Source organism: Archocentrus centrarchus, chromosome 10 (genome assembly GCF_007364275.1).
Source record: "Archocentrus centrarchus isolate MPI-CPG fArcCen1 chromosome 10, fArcCen1, whole genome shotgun sequence".
NCBI lineage: Eukaryota > Metazoa > Chordata > Actinopteri > Cichliformes > Cichlidae > Archocentrus > Archocentrus centrarchus.
This window is the reverse complement of record NC_044355.1, coordinates 22576000-22601670: the sequence shown is the minus strand read 5'-3', so window position 1 is coordinate 22601670 and position 25671 is coordinate 22576000. Positions and strand designations below refer to the sequence as shown.

At 42.1% G+C, this 25671-nt stretch overlaps 1 protein-coding gene across 1 annotated transcript in view; it reads right to left on the bottom strand.

Moving 5' to 3' along the window:
* Window positions 1–12035: 12035 nt before the first annotated feature.
* LOC115787228 (actin-binding LIM protein 3-like) overlaps window positions 12036–25671 on the bottom strand; it is a 50466-nt gene continuing 36830 nt past the window's right edge. The window contains 22 exon segments of the mRNA XM_030739818.1: window positions 12036–12149; window positions 12316–12396; window positions 12523–12530; window positions 12637–12703; window positions 12886–12940; window positions 13351–13384; window positions 14624–14792; window positions 15005–15075; window positions 15247–15279; window positions 15282–15365; window positions 15600–15606; window positions 18263–18318; window positions 18678–18706; window positions 18708–18771; window positions 20540–20666; window positions 20840–20869; window positions 21709–21828; window positions 21830–21874; window positions 23285–23356; window positions 23521–23579; window positions 23706–23745; window positions 23747–23794. Coding sequence (XP_030595678.1) covers window positions 12036–12149; window positions 12316–12396; window positions 12523–12530; window positions 12637–12703; window positions 12886–12940; window positions 13351–13384; window positions 14624–14792; window positions 15005–15075; window positions 15247–15279; window positions 15282–15365; window positions 15600–15606; window positions 18263–18318; window positions 18678–18706; window positions 18708–18771; window positions 20540–20666; window positions 20840–20869; window positions 21709–21828; window positions 21830–21874; window positions 23285–23356; window positions 23521–23579; window positions 23706–23745; window positions 23747–23794 — 1413 coding nt within the window.

Here is a 25671-nt window from a genome sequence, read left to right as displayed (position 1 = left end):
TGTCTTTATTATTATTTTATCCATATGTTTATTGTGATTTCTGCTCTGTTGTGTGCCTATGTTACCTGTAAAAGCTGCTCCCTGATGGAATCTTCCTAAAGGGATTAAAAAAGTTTAATCTAATTTAATCTAATCTAAAGGTTTGTAGAGCATTTTAGCATGATTTAGTCTGTTGTTTTGGTTTTGAACCAGCAAGAAATTTGTTATCTTTGGGTAGATGTTACTTTTTTTCAGTAGCTGCTTCCTTTAGGGGTCACCACAGTAGATCATCTGCCTCCATCTCACCCCATCCTTAGCAACCTCTTCTGTCACACCAACCCTCTGCTTGTCTTCCTTCACAACATCCATCAATCTTTGAGGTCTTCTTCTTTTCCTCATGTCTGGCAGCTCCATCTTCAACATCCTTTTTCCAAAATATCCACTATCCCTCCTCTGCACAAGTCCAAACCATCTCAGCCTTGCCTCTCTGACTTTGTCTCTATACTGCTCAGCCTTTGTCCCTCTGCTAATCCTGCCCATCCCGGTCACTCCCAATGAAAATCTTAACATCTTCAGCTCTGCCACCTCCACCTCCTGTCTTTTTGTTAATGCCACCGTCTCCAAACCATACATCATAGCAGGTCTCACTACCATCTTGTAAACCTTCCCTTTCACTGTTGCTGCTACTGTATCCATCACATCACTCCTGACATTCGTCTCCACCCACTCCACCCTGCCTGCACTCTCTTCTTCATGTCTCTTGCACACTTTCTGTTACTTTGGATGGTTGAAGCATTTAATCTCATCGACCTTCACTACTCTACTCCTTGTGTCTTCACCTAGTACACCTGTCTCCCTCTCATTCACACGCATGTATTCTGTCGTGCTTCTACTGACTTTCATTCCTCTTCTCTCCAGAGTGTACCTCCACCCCTCCAGGCTTTTTTCCACCTGTTCCCTACTCTCACTACAGATGACAATGTAATCTGCAAACACCATAGTCCACTGAGACTCCTGCCTGACCTAAACTGTCAACCTGTCTATCATCACTACAAACAAGAAAGGGCTCAGAGCTAATCCCTGATGTAATCCCACCCCCACCTTGAACCCATCTGTCACGTCTACCGCACACCTCACCACTGCCTCTGTCTTACATGTCCTGTACCACCCTTGCATACTTCCCTGCCACTCCTGACTTCCTCACACAGTACCATTGTTGCTCCCTTGACACTTGATCATATGCTGCTTTCTCTAGACCCTGTGGTTATCTTTTGGTTAGTATTTAATCTTTATGCCTTGAGGAGGTGATGGATGGCAAACAGCTAAAAGGGAATAAATACCGGACTTTCAGACACTACATCAACTGAAAACTAGTGATTTGTTGGATATATTTACTGAAAGTGTAAACATAAAAACTGACGATACTTTACTGTTGTGTTTATAGCTTGTTTTGACATACACTCCCAACAAATATATTCATTGAAAATGAATGCAGGTTTAAGTAAATCTCATTATTGGTTAACACTGCAGGACCTGTAAATAAACAGAGGGAGGATTACAGTTGGTTTCCCTCATCAGTTTGAGGGTTCAGGAAATAAGAGTGCATTCACAGGAAGTACATGAAATTGGAAGCACACTGGAAAATGCCCATCATATAGAGTAGAAAGCTTGGGTACTGGAAGGTTATACTAGCACTTCTAAACTAACTACTTAAAAAAAAGTGCTGCAAACAAAACATTTTTTCCTCTCCATCATTAGTGGGCTGAGCAACTCTATGGGGTTTGCTCATATGGCCCCCCATAGAGATGGACTTCCTCTCTCTGCTGATGACATCACCTATCACCTCCGGCCTTCTGTTTCCTCTTCCTGTCAGCGGACCCCATTCCCACTTTGACTGCAGTGTCTCTGGTGACTCCATTCTCGTTTCACTCTCTAGATCATTCACCAGATAGAATTGAATGTGCATCTACAGCTGCATTTCAAAGAAACAATAAAGCAGAACTCTTGAATGTGCCATTACTACAAAACCTAATTTAGGCTGACTCCTTGAGTGATAATTATTTTCTCATGGCTTTTTTTTTTTTTTTTTTTTTTACATTCATGATGTAAGTGGTAATTTCAGACAAGCCAGTGATAATGAACAGATACTAAATGTAGACTGCAAACCTGGAGCTGAGCAGCAGGTGAGAAGAACATGTGGAAAAGCTTATTTGGTTTGGAGGAATTGTAAAGGTATACTAGCTCAGGAGAGAGAGAAAAAACATGCTCCCCCTGCTGTTTTTACTGGAGTCGGGAAGCTGCTTCAGGTTATCATAAAATACAGCAAGGATCCCACACTCCATGATTCAAGTGTATGAGCAAAGATAATAAATGTAACAGTGATGGGAAAGACATGTTGAATGTCTCTGCGAAGAGTATTACTCCATCCAAGATGTTTACTTTTACTAAGCTATAACTGGCTGACACACTGACCTACAAACCGACAGTATGATAAACAGTGTTACTTTTGTCAAAGCCTTCAGTATTTCAAGCATGCGTTCCACATCGCAATTAACTTTCCAATCTAACATCTTTGTTTAAATCTCCCTGAAGTAGAACATGGTTTAGATTAAATTAAGCGTAACAAGTATTTGTACACATCACTTAAATCTGGTTTGTTTGTGTCGTGGAGCCTGTCTCTGGCAGATTTCTGGCTCCATCCTGCATTCTCACTCCTTCTAATTACGCCACTCTAACGAGCTCATCCCAGAGAGAGAAAATACTCAAACTACGATGGCTGGGGCACTTCTGGTAATAGTGTGGGAGAAGTATGGGTTTGTGCGCTCCTGCTCACCTGCTTAAGCATTAACCGGCTTTTCTAGGCCAGCCATTAAGCGCAGAATCTTTTGATGTTCAGACAGTGATAACCAGAGCTGTTATCTCAAAGCGACCAGTCAGGGGTCTCAGTTAGAGGTCAGGTTAGTGAAGCAACGCTGCTCCTTCTTCCCGCCTGACGTTGACCATGTTTGTTCAGTAGCTTTTGCATTGCTGCATCAGGCTTAAACTTGGTATAGAATTACATGTTCTCAGCCCCAAAGAATAACTGTATCTGACAGATGTGGGACAAAGATTTATGCTACTGAAATAATTTCAGTACGTGTAGTTTGACATAATAGAAACAGGCAATAATGCCCTGAAATGAAATTTCTTCTGGTGTGGCAGAGTTCAAATTTTGACTCCTACAATCCTTTACCCCCCATCTACTGTTGCAAATCTCTTGTGTGTGATGAAAGAGGAGCTCAACAGCTGATGATCAAGTATGCCTGTTTATGTATTACCACAGTAACAGAATGGCAAAGTGCCCAGGGGATTTCCCTGTATTTTATCAGTGCATTGTGAGACAAACTGATCCTTCCAGTGATCCTGGAAATAAAATGAAATTTTAAAAAAAAAAAAAAAAAAGGAGGAGAAAAAAATGGACAGATGGGCAGAGAGTGTCTGATCATTGAACTGTAGTACACACCAGGTGGCAACATATGCATCTGGGTATTTCTCAATATGGACTAAGGTCAAAGGTCAAAGGGATGTCTGTCTGCTAAACCGCCTTACCCTCGCTCTCATTTTTCATCTTTTGCTCTGATTTATTCAGGTCCAGGATGGCACACAGGGCTTGACTCAGCCTGCTGCTAGACAAAGCCCCCACAGTGCAGTCAGTATTATTCAGATCCCGTATCTGCCCTCAGTCCTATGAGATCACCACAATGCTATGTCTCCCTCACAGAAAAGTATTCACACACTGAGAAAGATGCTATTTTGCAAGTGGAAGCACTGATGTTGCACAGACAAGGGTAATATACACAGAACTGATGCCTGCAAACACTCACACTCACACACCATGCACATGCGCTCGCGCACACGCACAGAATCACAGTCACACATGCACAAAAGGAGGAGAGGGGCTGCTTTGTCTCCACTTGGGATTTTCTGTGTTAGTAAGATTTGAACTAAAACGCTGTGTTCAATTCATCCCCAGACAGCTGAGATGCACTTATTTCTGCTGTCTGAATCGATGATGTTAGCCATAAGAAGTCCTCGACAACTGTCTTTGTATTGTGTGGTTCACGAGCTTTTAAATGCATAATGAGGAAACTTTTGTGCTAAATTTGCTAGAACACTTGTGGATTTTGCAATGTAAATGATATATAATGGGTCCTGGTTAAAAACAACAGTTATAATAATATTTAGTAAACCATCATTGGGTTCACTTTTTTTTTTTTCCAGTATGTGCAAAATGTGGTCAGTCTTCAAAACAGCTTCAAACCACAGAGTTAGAAAAAAGAGATGGAAAGTCTACAAAGTATTAAATATCATTACAATATAACAAGCTGTTGGTCAGTTAGTCGACTTAGTGTGACCTGCAATGAGCTCCAGCCCCTAACACATTTTTATATGAAATTCCAGACTTTTGTGCTACTTTTTGATGGCTACATGTTTGTTAGCTACATGCTAAATTGTTATAGCATGGAAGATCTTTGCGTCTTCACTCGGACTAAAGGCTAACCACAACAACACAACATTTGTAACAACAAACCTAGTCATAAACTTAAATTACCCCCACCCAGCTGAACATGGACACTTTAAAGAAGTTAACAAAGGCAACGTGGCTAAAGTTAAAGCTACTTACAGGTGAAAGCCAGCAGCCTCTGTACAGTATGAATCAAAGCAGTCATGAGGAGGTAAGTAAAAACGAGAAAAGTTATGATGTCATGCTTATCTGGTGAATTTATAAACACACTTGAAAAATGATGTAATTCACTAACATTTGCTTTGTTATATAATCTGCGCCACCTGCTTTTCATTTAGTAAAATATGTCAGGTAAAGGTGTGTGTACAGCAACTCATTTACAGTTAATTGTTTGTACCTCTTTTCAGTAGTTCAGTGAGAGAAGATGCTGTAACTTACTGCAATTAGGGGAAAATTGTAAAGTTTAATAAGGTTTAATAATTCCTTTTATTATGAAAATCAAATTTTCCACTGAAGAAAAGCTCATTTTTGAGTGCATGTGCTGTGTGTGGCATGTACAGTCAGGTCTCTTATATCAAACACCATGCACCTAAACTCTTGTTATTCCAAACCGCAGCCGCACGTTGTCAGAACCATCTCTCTTCACCCATAAAGCAAACAGGAAAATATTTCTTTCATAAATCACTCTGATTTACAGCGGTTTGAAAGTCACATATAGTCATCCTATCTGATAACAGGCTAGACAAGTATCATTGTGCCAAGCTTTCCCAATAAATCTGAATCTTCTGTAAGTACCTGTGAGCCAGCACACCCCAGGCAGAGTCCCTTTTCACCCTCAGCAGAACAAGAAAACACCGCTTTTCTCAGTGTCGCATACGCTTTATAGTCCCCTGCTGCAGTGGTGTGCTTCATATCTCCATGGAAACCCTATATAAACAGCTGTGCAGGGAATGACCACTGGCTGCACACAATGCACATGTGCACGCCCACATGTGCACATACACTCTGCACACATATGCAGCCATATGAATCATAGTGATCTCCTATTCTCACAGGGTTCAAGAGGGGGAATTCCACTTCTTATAGGGCTGGTCTACAATCATCCATAATTTAAAGCTCATGAACGATGAAGCACACATATACATACATCATACTAAATGGCTTATTATATACTATATGTCTGCAAATCGTCTTTAGATTTAAAAACTCCTACTAAAGTGTAAAAAGGCAAACAAAACAAAGAACCCTTCGAACAAAGATTATATGGACGAGAGATTCTTTCTACATGTTCTGGGTCTCATTGTTCATGAGGTTCAAGTTAGTTACAATAACACTATACTGTATACAGCTCTACTGGAAGCAGCTTTGCAACAGAGAATAGGCAGCTTTTAAACAGTCTGGTCACAGTCAGAAAAGGAGGTTTTTTTTGTTTTGTTTTGTTTTGTTTTTTAATCTGTAAATGAAGGTGAACGTGTGATTTTATGGCCTGTGCAATTCATTAAAACTGTCCTTGTTACGCAGCGCTATTCAGTTTACAACAGGATGCGAAACAGACTTAAAGAACATTAAACTGAACCACAGGATGGTTTTAGTGTTGATAATCTTCCTTGACCCCACTGAACTCAACTAGAAAGCTGAGCAAGGAGCGCAACATTAATGAAAGCTAGGATTATGCTCATTTTGGCTACAACTAATGGCTGTAAAATACTGGAGTAAAGTCTATGAGGACTCCTTTTGTCATGTAAAAATGCAGATCACACAGCAGAGAATCGGGAAATGTCACATAAATGCACACACAGTGTAGTCCTCTGTCTACTGGACAGATGATGACGGCAGGCTGCATTTTAACTGTGCCCTTCTGCACTGCTAACCTAAAACCACTGATTTAATTTAACTGCTACCAATTAAAACCTCTGTTGTCTCTGGACAGGCCCAAGACTCAGCTCTGTGTGAAGAAAAATATATTTTTACTCAGTGCCGTTTCCTATATGAATAATATATTAATAGGATGGTGGGGGTTGGAATGACATTCCAATAGGCACACAAGCACAAGCGCAACACACTGGTTGTCTTTTTCATATGGTTGTCTCAATGGCGTGCAGCGCACTTGTGCTTGCATTTCTGTCTGCATCATTTTTGACTCCATAGTCTATTGTTTTGTCCACAAGTTCTTCCACATGGTCCAAAAAGTCCTGACAATAGCCACGATTCATTGTAGCTGATTGACTAAATCACAGGCAACCCCAGTGCTGCAATGCATCTCTGCAGGGACAGCCTCTCCCTTCTCACACCCACCTGAACGCTCCGCTTCTCACACTGTTCACCGAGGTCGACTGTGGAAACAAAACCTTTATTGCACCGCTGCTGCAGCTGGCTCTGACAGCGCTGGCTCCCACCATTCAAGTTTCTACCTGCCAGTCTTTACAAGCTTGATATCTGAACACATGAATTCTACATACAAAAATAGGTCAGCACATTTTTTTTTCCTATTTTCAGCTTTTGTTTGCTCGCTGGTTTTTGTGCGGCTTAAGATATGGTGATTGGCTCAGCCTTTCAAAAACTCCTGTGCTCCTTTTCGCAGTGTGTTTTGGCTCACCTCTCCAAGTGTACTGTGAAGCTCTGTCGCATCAACTCTGCAGCCTTTGCCTGAATCCAAATCCAAAGTATAGCTTTATACACTTCATCTGGCTACATCAGTCTTCTATGAGATCATCAGTAAACACTAGTGATCCAGTGCCACTGGAAGGCACACACCCATGCATCACTGCTGTTACTGGATCTTGAAAGATATACTTCAGATACTGAACCTTTCTCCATAATTTTAGTTTCCCACTATAATGGTGGCGATTGAGCTTACTTTCATCTGTCCAAAGAATGTCGCTCCAGAGCTGATCTGGCCTTTCTATTTTTAAAGTTCATCACTAGTTTGTGCCTTACAAATACAAAAGGTTCACCTCTGTATTCTCTCTTGCGACATCTCCTCTATAATCAGCTCAGATAATGATATGTCAGCCTCCCGGAGAGTGTTCTTCACTTGCCAGGATGTTCTGAAGTGAAACTTCTTTACTAATCTCTTGATTTTTTCTGACAAACTTTATAAATGCAAATAATATAACAGACAGCAGGCGGGGGGTGGGGGTGATCCCCAGGGACCATGAGGCATCACAGTGCGTTTACTCTTGTGGTGTTTACACTAACAAAAAGCTCAGTCTGTCAAGCTCCACTCTTGTGTGTTTGTACACGCGTGTCTGTTGAGAAAGATAGGAATGACAGATGAGATCTTCTGCCCTTCTGCAATTCTGAACAAGACCTGAAAACTTCCTTCCTAAAATACTTTGCATGCACACCAAACACACTTCTAATACCCACATAATCCTCATACACTGACAGGGTGACAAAGAATGGAAAAGAGGGAAGCTCAGGATGGGAAGGCAGAAGTCACAAAAAATAAAGAGTATTTTTCTTGTAGGCACGCAGTTTGTCGCCTTTCCTTTCAGCTGAGTAAAAACGTCCATTAAGTTGGACGTTGTAATCACTATCACATGTTTACCTGCCTGGCGGCTGGCAACAAGTCAATGAAAAACATTTGAGTTCACAGCTCTAAAAGCAAACGGCTTAAATGACTTCAGGTTAAACCATATGTTCTTACTTGAAAGGCTACACTGGGTCAAACCTCTCCTTGTTAATGCCATCACTTCCAATCTTTAGCTAAAGCCCAGACAGAGGCAAGTGTATATGCTTTGTGTTACAGTGTGGAAAACATGTTGCTGTGCAGGGGGTGCAACTGCACCGCGCCCAGAGAAAACACATGGCATGGAAACACATTTTGTATTTCTGGCTATTCAACACAAAAACACTGCATAAATCCCCGGGGATCTCTGCAAGAAATTCTGTGCTGGTGGTGTCCAAAAACCAGACAGTTATTAGCAGTAAAGATCTCATCTCCACATCCAGATATTTGACTTGACTCAGGATGAGTGAGATTCACTTTCTAGAACAACAATCAAACTGTGGATCTGCACTTGATTTCCTGGTTGTCCAAGCAGCTGGGAGGAGAACAAAGTAACATTAAAAAAAAAAAAGTGCACTACAGTTGAATCCTCTTAGATGCACCACATGAGGCCAAATTTATGTTCAAAATTGCATCTTTGTCAGACTTTGTTTGAGGACAGTGAGGCAGGCAGGGGGAACAAGAGTAGAAACATTAATAAACTTTATATAAAGTGCAGGACAGCAAAAGCAACATTTCTGCAGATGAAAGTGTTAGTGAGTGTGTGTGTGTGTGTCTATGACTCTACGACAGTCGCCTAAGAAACGATCAGTTAACATAAACAGACATGCTTATCTTAATCAGTTTCAGAGAGCAGCCTAAACTTACACTTGGTGCCACTTGCGTCCATTGCGCTGGGTGATGCTGTCCTTACGAGAGCTGCTGGAGTCTAGTGCAGGTCCATGAGTGAGTGAGCGTGAGGACGTGTGGAGAGCTGCTGCTGCCGCTGCCGCTGATAGAAACAGTGGTTACAACACAGAGCCGCGGCAGGTCGGGAGCTGGAGGCTAAGCTGCTGATCTGCTGGGTCCTAAAGTCATCCCGTAGAGCTCTGTTCATAGCAGCGCAGCTCAGTCCATGTGCATGTATTCTTAAACGGAAAGTTAGTACTCCTGTGTCTGCAGGGGAAATAACTGGCCTGGCCCTGTCCCTAGGCAAAGCTCACCTAGCATCTCATTTGAAGCTCGTTATATCTCATCTGCTTATCTTAGATAAAAACCTGTTACAGAGGTGACGTCCCCCTGTCTCTGCTTGCAGGGCTTCTACTGCCTATTCTACTTCTACTTACGCAACTGTCTAATCCAAGTTTTATTTATTTAGTTAATTATGGAAAGAACAGCCACAGGTTCAGTGATTCCTGTGGGGCTTCCAGATAGCTACATAATGTGTAAAAGAACGTTTTTAAATACAGCTCCTGGTTTCATAGGGGGGGGGGGGGGGCTTGCTGGATAGTGAGTAAAATAAAAAATAAATAAAGTTTTCATAAAAGGGATTGACAAAACAGACACACACGCCATGAGTCATTTTATGACGTTGCCGTGATTTCACAATTCAAATTAGCAACAGCAGACAACTTCCAGCACAGGCCACCAGATAGCAATCCCAAAAGGTTGTTCTTTGAAACAGCTATGACGGTAACAGCTGCTGTACTGATCTTGGGGAACACCGAAGTACCATAAAGGAAAAAACAGCTCTCCTAATCCTTAATATGCTTTAGCAGAATCCCAGGGTCAGCTGTAAGAAAAAGTAATGTCATTTCAGACACATAATCGATACCATATTTGTGATGAAACTAAAATTTAGGGTCTTTTTTTTAAATAAATATTTAAGCCAGTTATCTTCCTTCACTCCTAGAGCGATGTGCAAAAGTCTTGAGCCACCCCTCATTTTATTATACTTTGCTAAGAAAATGGGAAGTATGTGCATCATGTATTGAAATGTGCAAACATACATGGAAATGCAGTGAATAAAATAAGAACAACAACAACAACAACAAAAAAAAGGGGGTTGTTACAATTTTAACAAGCTTGAAAATTAATATGTGGTATGGCCACCTTCATTCTTCAACTCAGCCTGAACTCAGGCAGCTTTCTGTCATTAGTCTTCAGAACAGTCCTCAAGGCTTCTTAAGGACATTCCCAAGCTTTGCTTTGGATGTTGGCCGCCTTTTGTTCAGTTCTTTGTCAAGATGATCCCACACTGCTTCAATAATAGTTAGGTTCAAGCTCTGGGGAGGCCGATCCATGACTGATAGCGACCTGGATAGAAAGTGTGTGCTTTTCTACGCTTTTGCTGCATTGACTGTGTGTTTGGGATCACTGTCATGCTGAAAAAGGAAGCCGATCAGATGCATCCTATTGGATCAAAATCTGGCAGTACTTTTTTGAATTCATAATTCCATCAGTTTTAACAAGATCTCCAACACCACTGGCTGAAATGCAGCCCCAAACCATGACAGAGCCTCCACTGTGTTTTACAGATGGCTGTAGACTCACTGTTGTATCTCTCTCCTAACCTCCCTCTGTACACACTGACATAGGATTCAACACCCATTTTTAATGCTTGAGTTATTCATAGGTCAGTGTTAAATGGCTTAAAAAATCTCTGAAAATGTCAGGCAAAGGGACTGGACTTCTTGGAAACAAAATATAAAGAAATGAGGTGCAGCTCAAGACTTTTGCAAAGCGCTGTATGCAGTGAAGACTACTGAGCACCCCAGGTGACTTGCAGACAATTTCAGAACAGTGGTATTAACAGGAAGTGAACAGGCTCTGGTGATATCAATGCACAAGCACCTGGAAAGCAAATAAAGGCAACTGCCTAAATAAAATAGCCCACAGTCTATTAAAAAGGAGCAGGTAAATTGAGTAAATGAATTCAAAAGCGGAGACTGAGTTTGATTTGAAGTTTAATTTTAGTGACAAAATCAAAAATAACAGTATTCAAAGGAAGTAAGTCTTCAACAACCCTGGATCTTTGTCAGCACGTTAATCCGTTGCAGAGCGTTTAGTTGTGAGTGATATAATCTCTGTAGCTACAAAATTATTGGATTAGCATTCTAAAAGTATATAAATAAGAGCAATGTAAATGGATGACTACAAACCCTCATCCTAAAACATTTAGTCATCATTCTATTGCAATGGGTAGAAAAGCAGAAGGACAGAACTGCTGTGATTGCACATTCTTTAGGTTATCACACAGCTGCACAGTGAAATGAATCATTGGTGACCTTTAACAAGTTAACCGGCATTACATCAAGGTGATCCTCTAAATTGTACATTTTCATTCTCAGTTTGGTTTTTTCCATTTTCACACAAATCAATGTTTTCGCCCGCCTCCGTCCTCTTGTTTCTTTCTAAATCAATTATTGTAAACTGGAGTGGGCTCTATTTTCTGTGAAAGAGCAAGAAAACAGGGGAAGAGGTCAACAAAATGCATCCCTAAACCAAAGCAAAGTGATGCTGCAGGCTCGCACGCATTCTTTTCATCTAGTCATTCTCACTGATAAAGTGTCATAAATGATATACTATATCTACATTCTACTCATTCAGATTGCTGGTGCTGCACAGTCATGACTAAGAGAGCATAACAAATAAGGCAAAGCCAAATTCTCCTCATTATCTTTTACTACTGCAGCTCTGGTCACTAACGCTCATGTGGCCTTATAGGGGCATGTCATGTCATCCTTCACCCTTTAGGCTTAAGAAAAGCAAAACACTACTGTATGACAGTCTCTATTGCTTGCACACCACTCCAGCACACGGCCACAGCTGCACTGGCAACCACGGGCAGTTTTATCAGTCCACCGGTGCATAATGTCTCTCAGCATCCCAGAAGTCCATCTGGTGGGACCAGAATTTGGTTTATCACGTGAGGAGATGTAGAACAGGTTTCTCGGGTATGGCAGTGTATCTGAGTAGGAGTCTTCATTTCTATCTGCCCCCCTCCTACAGTTAGTCAGTCTCTGGCTCTATGGCAGTATTCCACACATGTTCATATGCTTGTTAAAACAGTCGGGCCTGTTTTTTCAGTTCATTTCTCTTCCACAGAGCCAGCCGGTCAAACTCTTCCACAGTCATACCAAACACTTGAACGAACTCCTCTGGGGACAGGTGGCGCTGCGAAAACAGAGAGGACATCACTCACATGAAGAGTAGAAATTAAGTGTCAAATTCTTCTTACATATTATTCTGTTCAACAGGTCGTTGTTTCTGGAAACTGTGAGGATTCGTAATGTTGGGTTTCTCTGGTTGGCAATTTAGCGGAACCTTTTAACCTACTTACTTCCAGTCTGGCTCTGTCTACGTCTTTGGGCAGCCTGTTGCGCCCTCTAGTGGTGACGATGAGCGATTCATAGGGGTAAATCTGCAGGGAAGGAAAATGAATCACACTTTTAAAGCATTTCAGACACTCAGGTACAAAAGCAATGGAATTATTCAACATGTAGACCACCTCGCCTGGAATTAAATTTTTTTTAAAAAAAAGCCTTACCTTATGTTCTGCTGGGAGAAAAGAGAGAGAATGAAGTCAGTACAACTGGAAAAAAAAATCCATTTGATTAATTGCTTGGCTTTAATAAGGTGTTTTTAATTCATATTAAATTACCTCTGCTTCCCCAGTTGACCTCGCTGCCACTGTCATATTGGTAGTGGTAGCAATCTGCACTCTGAGGCTGCAGGAGCAGAGAAGGACAGCGAGATTAACAAGAGCGGTGAGCTTTGGGGAATTAACTAATAAAACAGCTTAAAAACTGGTGGAAGGTTGAAATGAAAGGTGAAAGAAGTCCAAAGAGTAATATGTATGATGTAATATGTCACAGCTATTCATGTTATGCCATGTTCAGTGTGATCTCACCCGCTGGATGCCGTTGCGACCATATCCTGGTAGTGAAGCTGACTTACAAAATAATCTTAAACAGAAAAAAAAAACACACCACACACACATACACACATACACACACACACATACCAGCAAGATGTCAGTCTAGCCAATAGATACTTAAATGATCAGTTATTTTGATGCAGTCTGGCACCTTAAAATCTACCTGTTTAATGCCAGAAGATGGCGCTCATGATTAACCAAAAAAATAAAAAACCCTAGTGCTCCAGATGTGTGCACATGATGGTGGTTGAGGAATCAGCAACAATAAAGCCAGCATGAAAACATTAATAATAAACTGATGCCAGCTCCATGAAAACTAAAAAAAACAGCTAAACAGCCACTGTTTAAATAAACCAGAACCACAAACCGTAAGGGTCTGCACACAACCTAAATATTTTAAAGTAATAGAAACAGCTGTTTACAAAATAAGAGATAAACTTACCACTGTCAGTGCTGTACTGTGACCGAGGAGCTGCGAAATAAAGAGATCATACAATTACCCATCACAAAAAAATCCAAAAACAATAAATGCTGCACCACATGAGCCTAATCCAAATTCATCAAACAGCCAGTCAGAGAAAATTACTGTAGAGCTCTGACAGCAATCTGTCTAGTTAGTTAGAGGCTTGACAAAAAAAGGGGGCAAGTTCAATACTCATCAAGCGCTGTGAGGAACACAAAAATCAAAGAGGCAATAAGGCCAGGCAACATGCGGGGAAGAAACGGAGGAAACATATTTTTTTTTTAAAAAAGAAAAGAAAAATAAGACGCACAAGTGCACAACAACACACTGCATGCTTCAGCGTCTAATTGCACAACACACAAGCTTGTACGGTTACAAGCCTTTGTTGCTTCTCGACCACAGCGAGCCGAGTCCCATTCAGCTCCGCTCACTCCCATTTGAGAAACAGCTTTAATGAGAGATCTTACTGCTCATAAATAAAACAGGATATGGGACACCAGCTGTGAGAGTGAGAGAGTGGGATAGATACACAGATAGATGGAAGGGTAGAGGAACCCATACAGAACAATTTCAGAAAAAGAAAGCATGTGTGTGTGTGTGTGTGTGTGTGGGGGGGGGGGGGGGGGGGGGGGGGGGGTGCTGTAATAAGTATACAAGGTGAAGAAGGAGATTGTGAAAGAGATGGCGCAAGCAAGTGAAAGCATTAGGGAACAGTTTGATAGACATGAGGTGAGGCTGAATGTCAGAGGCTAAAATAACCAGTAGCCATACACTGTATGAGCAGTGAAGCATACTTCATGACTTCATCACATCTGGCATTTCTGCACACCTGGTTGCGCACTCTGTTTTCATTAGCTTGAAATGTTCTGAATCAGTGTGATCAGATATCCCCGCAACATTGACAGGCCACATCTGCTACTGCTGCTGCTGCTGCTGGCCTACCACAGCTGTTAATCACACTCATCATTGTTCCATCTCAATACACCACCCAGCCTGCAGCAGCCGTGACCCTCTGTGACCTGCAGCCACAACCTCGCTGCCCTCGCCCTCAAACCCTAGTGACAGCACACATTGGGCCTTGTGAAAAGCCCTCGTGGCAACATATATGATCACACCGGGAGGGCTGGGGCTGCGCAGAAATACAGTCAGAGGTGCGGGTATTCGTGAACTTGGTGAATCAGAAGGAACAGCAGACAAAAGAGGTAGATACACTGGGGGGAGAGGGAGGTGGTGATGGTGGATCCTTACAGCCGTTGATGGTGTTGTTGTACGCCGTGGTGCCGTAGCTTGTAGTGTTCAGTGTTTCCTTGCTCCCGCTACGAGAATTCCTCGCGCTGCCCCAGGGGTCGTTGTCATAGGAACCAGATCTGGCTTTCATCTCCTCCTTTAGAATCATCCTCCCGATGCCACTCCCAATCTGAGAGGAAAGAGGGCGAGAAGCAGAAGGAGGAGAGGAAAAATGAAAGAAGCATTATGGAATCCACAGGAGAGAGAGTGCGAGAAGCAAATAAGGAGGGCAGCATAGGCACCATACCATTAAAAAAGTGCATTATTTATGGGTGTTTTTTTCAAGGCGGGGACTTATTTCAATGTGATGAAAAGAGAGATAGAAAATAATGAAGCTCTTACTCTTTGAAGACTGTGACTCCAAGTCTCTTCATCTCCTCCCGTCGAGAAGCGTCTTCTTGGCGCCCGATAGGCTGGGAGAGAAAAGAGATAAAGAGATTCCCTTGTATTGAATTTAGCGCTTTGAGTGGAACACAGTAACAGAGCGAGTAAGAGAATAAATATGACAGTACGGTTACAAATGAACTGTCTCCTGTGCGTGTTGTTCGTACACTCTGAACAAGTTAAATGGCAGCGTTTCATACCCCTGGGGGAGCTGGTGTAGGGGTAGTAGTCAGCTCTGACTGGGTGTATGATTCTGGAGAGTAGGTAGACAGTCTGGAGGATCTGAGGATGTCCTCACTGGTCCTGCTTTTGGTGGCTGCTTCCACGTGATTGTCTGTTTGAGTTAAGAGAGAAAAAGGCCGAGCCAAAAGAATTGGTCTGTGTGAGGAGAAGTTTGCCTATTCAATTTCTTGTCAGGAGCCAGATGGGGAAATTATAAACCATTCTTATATCTGTTAGTTCAATATGATTCTGAAGTCACCAGAGCAGGGGTGGGCAATTATTTTTCCCAAGGGGCCACATGATAAACTGGGACTGTTTTGGAGAATTGCACTGATAAGCTTATAAGAAGATAAATGGAATATTGAGCAGCATTGAGTTCAGCTTATTGATTCAACCCTTCCACAACAGTCCCAGGTTCTCATGTGGCCCCTTGGGAAAACTAATTGCCCACCCCTGCAGTAGAGGGCTTAGCACAAAGGCTGGAAACTTCACTATGAAGATGATCCTCTAGTTTTAGTAGAAACCAGATATAATGCCTGAAACTAAACAGCATCTTGCAACACCGGAGTTTAGAAATGAAAATAAATCGCAGCAGTAGTGCTCCTGGTGTTACAGCTGCTCTATAACAAAGGCACAGGAATGATATGATGCCTGATTTCTGAACGGATTACCCAAACTAGATATAACTCATTAAATAGCAAGCTTTAGGATCTCTGTGAAATTTGCCAATGTTTTTCACAGACCTATGCTAGCTGCTTCACCTGCTTCTAGTCTTTATGCCAAGCTAAGCTAGATGTCTCCTGGCTTCATATTGAACAGACAGACACTTAACAAGATTGGTATTGATCTTCTCATCTTGCTCTCAGCATGAAGGAAATTTCCCAACATGTCAAACTATTGCTTTAAGACAGCGCACTGTGGTGCATTATCAAAAACATGTTAATGAGCATCACAAAGATGTACAGCGAGGAGAGCACAATTACGCCGCAATTTCACAGTCATAATATCCACCGTTCTTGTCAGAGGAGATCAATATTCCAGCCAGTGGCGGGAAAATAACTGGCATTAAAGTGAGTTCGGTTACGGCTCAGCCTGGGGCTCACATTCATTTCACGAATGGTGCGAGGGCGGTGATATTGATGCCACTCTGCACTAAAGCACAGTCAATGGAAGTCAATGGGAGTGACATGCAATGTAATGTCGCATAGATTGCTCTTCACTCTGTTGGCCATTAGCCATGCCAGATCCAATCCATGGTCCATTGAATTCCCATGTACACGATGCACAACACCAACACATATTCAGAGCAATATTGAATACTCTTGATACTTCTGTCAGAGGAAGTATGGCTGTACAACACTGAATGACAAATACAGAAGGAGTGACACCCACACACACAGACACAGACACACACAGACAAATGAAATTCTGTTTCTATTCACTGACAGTGACTAAAACAGCGAAAGGAGGGAGATACTTACAGAGGCAAGGTCACCGAGTAAAAGTGGAGCAGAAGGTGGAGGGAAGTGAGTAAAAGTGATGGATGCAATAAAAAAAACAAAGAGGTGCAAAGAAAAGGGAGATATTATTGGAGCATCCCACAGAGATGTGTAAATATGAGCACTTTGCTACCCACATGGAAAGCATACATGTAGCTGATTGGGTGTTAACAGATTAGTACATAACTGGCACTGGGTGCACAAAGCAAATGAACTGCACATGTATCTGCTGTGGCTCTGGATGTACACTGTTTTGTGTTTGGTGCTGACATGAGGAAAATATAATCAGTGGCTATTTAAGAAGACGTGAAGTGCAAGAAGGATCAATATGACTGATGTTTGAGGTTAAATGTCATTATTCTAGCAAGGCAAGCTAAAAGGCTGCCATTTACAGTACACGCTGAAATGTCCATTACTTTCTTAATCCCGTGCAAAGCTTGTCTGTGCATGGCGACATCATGACCAGTGATGTACTAAATTTTAGAAGAGAGAGACACTGACGGGTGACAGAGTCAACACGCTGCTCACTGGACTAACCCATACATACAGCACAGAGAAGCATGCAGGACACAACAGAGATAAACTGTTCTCAGTCAAGAGATCTTATGACTCTCAGCTGAAACGCCTTTTTTAAAATGCAGTTTAATGAAGAGACTCTGTTACTGTTGCATGTTTATACTCAAGCACGCTATCCAGAAAGTTCAAGCGCATTAATCGTTGTGCCCTTGTAAAAAAAAAAAAAAAAAAAAAAAATGAGATACAGCATCTGATTGTTACCATGCCACCATGCTATCTGAATGTCATAAATCCAGTGAACAAGTCTATTTGTTTTTCTACAGTTAGAACATTGCTGCCTCCAAGTTATGCCCAACTTCATTAAAACAAAACAAAAAAACATCACGGCAGCCCTCCTTGAACCACACATTATAACCGCTGGCTAACTAGACAAGGCCGACAAATAAAGAAGACTCCACAGCAAATATAAATTTCTGTTATAAAAATTTTTCCAGTGTGCTTTGTTCCATTGTTCTGTTCTATTCCAGTGAACTGTGTGTCCTCAGAGTCCCATGTATCAACACTTGTCACGCCCGAGCAACCTTCACTTCATTCATGGCCTGTTCCAGCCCCATTTGCCAACGAGAACCTGTCGGGAACTGGCACGCAGAAACAGGCATATTCATATGCTTGTGGCATGCACACTAAAACATTGCTCTTTTATATTCAGCTAGTGCTCCTAAATGCAAGAAGTCTGACTGATCCTCTGCTCAACTTTGGAACGAGTCGTGCAAGTCGAACTCTATTCCCTTTGTGCTTTTTCTAGCACTTGTATCCTTTCTGTTTTCGTTTGCGAAGGCTTCTGCTTCAGTGAATATCTGGAACATCAATACTACTCAACACTAAATGATAAGAGGTCGGTAAACACATCTACATCAGGTTAAACAAAGCATGACTAAACTGACAGAAGGACAGGCAGCTAAGGCAGGACTAACTGCACTGTACCCGTTCTCTTATAGATGGGAGGCTTCCTGTAGATGTTGGGATCCCCTGTGGCTGAGGAGAGAAAGAGGAGATGAAGAGGTGAAACATGGAGGAGTAAAGGAGGAGAGGATGTGAATTGCTGGTGAGATGAGAGGGCGGGAGAAGGAGGAAGAGGTAGGAGGGATGATTGTAAAGAAACATAAAGATGCAGTGTGACGGGAAGAATATGGCAGATCGATTATATGTTGTATAAAAATACAACTTAATCACATTTCCACACACACGCTCATTCCTGAAGAACTTAATATGACCTTTGTGAATGACGTCCTTCTGTGAATAATGGCTGATGAAATATTCACTGTGAAGTTAAAAAAAAAAAAAAAAAGAAAAATCTGAAAGCAGTGTGAATATGAGGCGATGAGGAGTCCTACCTGGCACATGAAATGTTTAGGGGGCTGTTTGTGGTGGGTGTGCTTGACCGCCCGTCTTGGCTGTAATAAGGTGAACTCCTGCCACTCTCAGAGCCTGCAGCCAGCCACAGCCAATCACAGCAAAGGAAACACGAGCGTGAAGGAAGGCATCAACACATGCAGATGAGGTTAAACAGCTCAGAAGTGTGTTTAAAGGCTCAAGGTGATACTGAGTAACTTTTCCACTTGTGTAATGACAAAGATTATTGCCTATCAGCAACATAGCAGGCTGTTTAGAACAGCAATTAGTAATTACAGTGTCACCGCACACGTGTAAGAGTTAAATGGAATGATGGCCAAGGAGCAACTGCAGCAAATGAGACAATCAAACAACTACTGTGGCAGATATTTGTCACTACTTCAACTACAGCGGGGGGAAATAATTATTTGATCCCTTGCTGAATTAAGTTTGCTCACAAAGAAATGAACAGTCTCTAATTTTTATTGTAGTATCATTTTAATGTAGAGCAACAGAATATCAACCAAAACATTACATAAAAGATGTAATTGATTTGCATCTCATTGAGTGAAATAAGTATTTGAATCTCCTACAACCAGCCAGAATTCTGGCTCCCACTGTAATTACTCAGCTAATCAATCAATCAATCAATTACAGATACTCCTAAGCTCAACTCATTATGTGTATAACATACACCTGTCGACACAATAAATTTTTCCCATTCCAACCTCTACACCACCAAAGACCAAGGGCTGTCAAAGGGTGTCAGAGACAAGATTGGAGACCTGCACAAGGCTGGAATGGACTACAAGACCATCAGCAAGAAGCTCAGTGAGACGGTGACAACTGTTGGTGCGATTATTCAGAAATGGAAGAAACATAAAATGACCTTCAATCCTCGGTCTGGAGCTCCATGTGAGATCTTGCCTCATGGGGTGAAGCTGATCATGAGAAAAGTGGTGGATCAGCCCAAAACTACAAGGGAAGAGCTTGTTGATGATCTAAAGACAGTTGGGACCACAGTCGTCACAAACACCACTGGTAACACACTACGCCGTGATGGGCTGAAATCTTGCTATGACCACAATGTCCTCCTGCTTAACAAGGCACATGTACAGACATGTCTCAAGTTTGACCGTGAACATCTAAACAATTCAGAGAAGGCCTGGGAGAATGTCCTGTGATGGGATGAAACCAAAATAAAGCTCACTGGCATCAACTTGACCCACCGTGTTTGGTGGAAGGGACATGCTGAGTATGACCCAAAGAACACCGTCCCCCACAGTCCAGCATGGAGGTGGAAACTTACAAATTCAGCAGTGGATCAAATAATTATCCCCACCCCCACCCTGTATATTAGGGGCTATTTGTTGTATTTGATAGTGACAAACAGATGGAAATGACGAGCACTTTGATCTACTGAAAGGAATAGTTTGACATTTTGAAAATTATTTACTCTTTGCTTTTTGTAACTAGTTGGATGAGACCGTTGAGACCATTCATTTTCTTTAAACAAAATATGTGGCTACAACTGCTACAGGAACTTCTAATTAAAAGATTACTTGTTTTTATGTGTTGGCCTAATCATAGGATAGGAGCAGTGACTTAATGAAGTCTCCAGCAGTTGACTAACAAGGTGAATGTATGTTTTGTATTAATAGATACCCTACTCGGGATTGCTTCCTTCTTTGTGAACAACAACAACTTCCTAAAATGTATTTTCCTAAAAAAAAAAATAAAAATTCCTGAAGCGCTTTAAGTTAGTTCAAAGTGTAATTCACATTATGTAAATTAGGTTTTCCTTCAATAGACTAGCCTGACACACTAAGCCTACAAGCAGACAACCAAATGTCACCTGTCTTACCAGGGTAGCCATAGTGCTGTGGAGAGCGAGGCAGGATGGGTGACATGCCTTGGCGGCTATACGTCGGCGAGTCAATGTAACCTGGACTGGAGCAGCGCCTCTGCTTTGTATCTAGGCTGTCATAGTCCTAAACGGACAAAGGAAGCAAGGTTAAGTGAAAGACAAGCATGGGGCAACAAGAACAACAAACAAACAGCTCAGCGACAGGCCAAAATGACAACAGTTCACTTGGTTGAACTTGTGCTAAGTGCAAGTGTGCTGCTATTTACATTTTAAGCTATTTACAGTTCAAAGGCTTACCTGAGAATAGGGAGAGAGAGTCCCAAGTGACTGCAGAGACAGAAAAAGTTATTATTTACCTGGGGTGAATGAGAACTGGAACAACAAGCCCAACTTACAGTATATAACTATTTAAAAGCCAATTAAAGTTTGGTACTTTAAGGAAATCAGCTCAATCAGACTGTCTTAGATAAGAACATATCTGCCAATCTATGAAGAAAGACTGGGGCAAATGAAGGGGGGGGGGGGGGGGGGGGGGGGGGGGGGGGGGGCTTCTAACTTTGTTTTCAGAATGAGAATGAGAAAAAAGCCAGCTCTGCCTTGCGTTGAGAAGGACAGGGATGAAAGTTGTATCATGAATTATAATTAAACTTTTGTCAGGAAAATATGATTTCACCAAAAATATTCCTATAAGTATGTTGCCATTTAATCGATCATTTACTACTAATAATACATAAAAACCTCTTCATGTTTAGACTACATTACAAAAAATACAGTTTTTAAGAAAAATACATTTTTAAGAAAATCTGGTGATCCCTATCTTTCACATTGATTCTTGTCACCTTTTGATACAAAACAGTCTTTGTTGAGAGTAGAGTTTATCCCACCCTTAAGTTTAGGAAACAAAAACCAAAAACTGCTTGCTTTTTCCTCAAAAAAATATTACCATAAAATAAAATCTTTTTCCTACCTACCCACTTTCATTTTTAAATCTGTTACCTTAACCAACGGCATTGTTTTGTTTGGCATTATCTTTCAAAAATAGAAAACAACAAAAATATCCCCAGCCAAACTGCATGACTGATGACGACACACACTCTTGTTCTTCCTGAAAGAGGTGAGTGACAAGAGCAATGCAATGTTTGACCCGGAGTGTGCGGCTGTAGTACCTCCCCATAGCTGTAAGTGTCTAGCCTGTCATCAGAGATGTATCTGTGGTACGGCTGGTATGAGGAGGATATGAGGAGGTCTGGCTGTTGGACCTCATATATGGCTTTGACCTTTGGCAGGGGCAGCTAGGTCCTTATAATCTAGGATCTCATTCTCCACTCTGGCCTGGAGAGAGGACACACATACACCCACCAAAAGACAGAGACAACAGCAACAAGACCCAACATCAACCACGTGAACAATGAATGAGAACTTCACCAGTGACAGCAAGCAGATCATGCAGCGGTGAGAATGGGAGGGCAGCAAAAGCTTGATGAGGAGCACACAGGTGCAAACAAACACGCTGCAGGAGCTGACGGCACTGTAAGCTGTTGACCTTCAGGACATCAGCATATATGTCAGAAAGAAAGCAGAGGAAGCAAAGACAGCAAAGAGAGAGAAAGAGAGGGACAAGGAGTGGAGACCGTATGGACGACAAGTGTGCTTACACTGCATTTCTCCCTCATCCATCACCTTAAACAGAAAGGTCATTGATTATGAGAAGAGAGCTGAGCAGGGCAGGGCTGAGCATGGAGTGGTGACTCTTGCTTGCATGCAGATAACCCTGGACATGCTAATACTGCCGTGATACACAGCAAACTTCAGACAGCCGAGCAGAAGGATGAAGTTACAGGTTCAACTACTAAGCACTAAGTGCAGCATAGGGCTGGAAAATTGAGAATGCCTTTAGTGTCAAACTACTGGACAGATTTTTGACCTACAGATGGCACTAGATTTATGGATCACCAGTGTCTATAGGACTCATCTACTAGGAACATGCACAAAATTTCATGGATTTTATTGATATTCCACTCAAATCAGGATATCAACAAAGTGAGTAAAGTATGTGGAGCCACAGTGTGCAGGTTTGTGGCAGCCTCAAAACACGCAGGACTCAGAATAGATCACAGCACTAATCTGGCCCAAAGTAGACTGTGGTTTTCATTATATATATATGTGTGTGTCCTTTTTGGTAACTAAATGCTGAAAAAGGGCATGAAATATCTGGTTAGGTCCAAGACAGTGACAATTTTTTTTCACAATTCTATCATTTAATTTGAAATAAAACTGCAGACAGATCAGTAAATGACTTGCAAAGCTTTGCAAAGGAGCAAAACTCATATTTTTGGGGGGGAGTACTTTAGATTCAGACTTCAAGTCTCCAAAGCCGTTTTTGTCAAGCATTAAAATAATCAGTTTATGCTTTTGTGAATTCGCTGTAATACCTCAACAATAAATGCAGTACTTCTGTTCAACCCTTTACACTAAAGATAAGATTTTGCACTCTAATGCATCATAATTGTTTTATTTCAAATCAAATGTGATGTCTGGCACATCAGCAATGACAACACAGATTAAGGACACAGACAAGTGAACAGGCCAAGGGAGTGAGCAGCTTCTCGTACTGGTGCTTGACCATTCAAGTCTAAGCATAGTGCTCGTGATTCTAGTGTAGCAAAGGTGCTTCAAGGGTAAGCTCGGTGGCAGTGTGGCAACCAAAAGTGACTACAAGCTGCAGAGTCATGATTTACTTACACATATAACTCTACTGGGAGAGCCTATCGAGGAGCCCGGAGGAGAGATGGAGGCCTCTGACAGGCGTCTGTGCTGTGGGTTAGAATCAGACAAAGGGAGTTCATTCACATAGTGAAGAAGTTTCATATTTTATGTGAACATTTCCTTTCTAAAACTCACGTGTTTCCCTCTATAACACATTGAAATGCTCTACAGTACATAAATACAAAAAGACTGAACTGAAACTCTAGCCTCACCCTGAGTCTCCTCTCTGCTCTCGCCGCTTGCTTGCACAGCGGGTGCCACACCTCGCATCCTGAAGAGCAAGAGAATGAGACAAGTCACATACTAGTTGGGCGTTCCCGCATGCCAAGCATTTTCTGAAAGGGGTGAGCATGCTCTAAAGCATGTTTATGTGCACGTCATTGTGCGGATGCTTGACCTGTCAGGTACATTTCCTCTCCCTCTTTGAACATCATGTTTGCAGCGGACGCATCGAGCGCAGGTTGGATGGTAGTGTTTCCCTCCTGCCTATGATGAGAGGAGGAGAGAAGGGAGAAAGAGATGTGGCTGAATATAAATTATCATCACAGGATTTTCACAGATTGAGGGCTAATCTAGAAACCCCCCCTAGAACAGGTCATTGTCTCCATATATTTTCTGACTGTGCATGATTTGACCACCAGTGACCTCAGAAAGTATTACGACACTAGTGGATAGCCTGTAGCTGTTTCATTAGCATGCAGAAATCACATGCTAGCCACCACCCATTCTCCCCCATCCCATAATTAGAGCAAAGATCCCTGTAGGTCTGTCACATGAGGAAGTGTGTGTATGCGTGTGCATGTGTGTTTACAATAAAGAGTCATGTAAGTGAAGGACATAAGATTGTGAATATGCCCTTGGACATGCAGGGAACCCCGGGGGAACAAATTCAAACACATGGTGCAGCTGAAATGGACACGGAAAATGATCACGCTCCTGATGTCTCTCATATGTGTCTCTGCGGAGCTGATGGCTGAGGCCCCCGTCCCATCACCTCTGCCTTTCCTAACACACCATTAGAGACCTTCTATTTATAGAGGCACTGCAAACAAGGAGACCTGAACTGTGTCAGCCGAGCATCCCCAGCACGCGTGTTTAAGTGTGTATGGTGGGGTACTTTATGTAATTTTATGCTGCACTGCCTCTTCCTGCTCTTCATATGGGATTTGCAGGAAATCAGCTGTACCTGACGAGTGAGCTCCCTCTAAGAACTGCCACTGTACAGCATGGTGGCTTAACTGTATCTGAGATGCATCTTAACCCTAGCTACTCAGGTTACTATAACAGGAATGCCACGGGGAGGATGCAGCACTTCCGTCTCTGCTTTCCAAGCAGCAGAGCGTTTACATTGGTGGTCAAGCAGTATCAGCTAAGCAGCTGCTGTTACCATTTCTAATGAGGAACCTCTCCGGTGGCATTAACAGGCTGTAAAATGTATTGCTGAAGTGAGACATTAAGTGAAACTAAAGAAAGAAGGTTTTATGATCCTCTGCCTTCCGCTCGCCCTCTTTATATCTCCCCCTCCTCCATCTTCTCTAAAACAACTCATTAAACTAACAACCTTTGGCTCTGGAAAGTTAAACAGAAGCACTGCACGGTGAAAAAAGCCTAATTATCAATGCAGACACAGAAAAAAAATCATCTAAGTGGTTGGACAGCAGAGAAATAATGACAACAGCAGTGTTGAGCAAATTTCCAAATATTAGAATAAAATAACACTTTTAAACAGACACCTCTATGACTTATCGGTATCTGTCAATGTGCCAATAATAAGGTTTTTTTTTTTAATCCTTAATGAACTGCATTTGTAAGTCTAGGTATGAAATCCCCTGGATTAGACTGCGAGTCAGACTAGATGCATGCTGCATCCTAAAGAAGTGCATCATTATGCTATCAAATACTGACAGAAGACTGAATGCGAGCGAGCACAGATACACATGTTCAGAGAACAAACGACACAGATGTAGAGGGAAAAGAAAGTGAGAGAGAGAGACTTGCAGCATGAAGGCTGACATGTCCCCATGTCTATAAATAGACTAGAGAGGCTGACAGTCAGGAACAAAGCACTTTACACCAGCTATTCTGACAGGAAAAGGAGCAGAGGGACAACAAGACCCTGTATGTGCATGTGTGTGTTTGCGTGTGTGTGCCTGACAAAGTTTTACTACGTCTGCTCCCTTTCCTCAAGTCCCATCAGACACAAAACACCCACCGGAGACTCTTCCAAAACATTTAATTAGCATCTGCACTTTATCACTTTCATTATTTTCAGCCCTACTCTCCTCATTACTCTCCCTTCATGTCTTTCTTAAGCCCATCTCCCACTCTTTGCTGTAGATCCTTGGCTGTCTTTGCTGCTGACT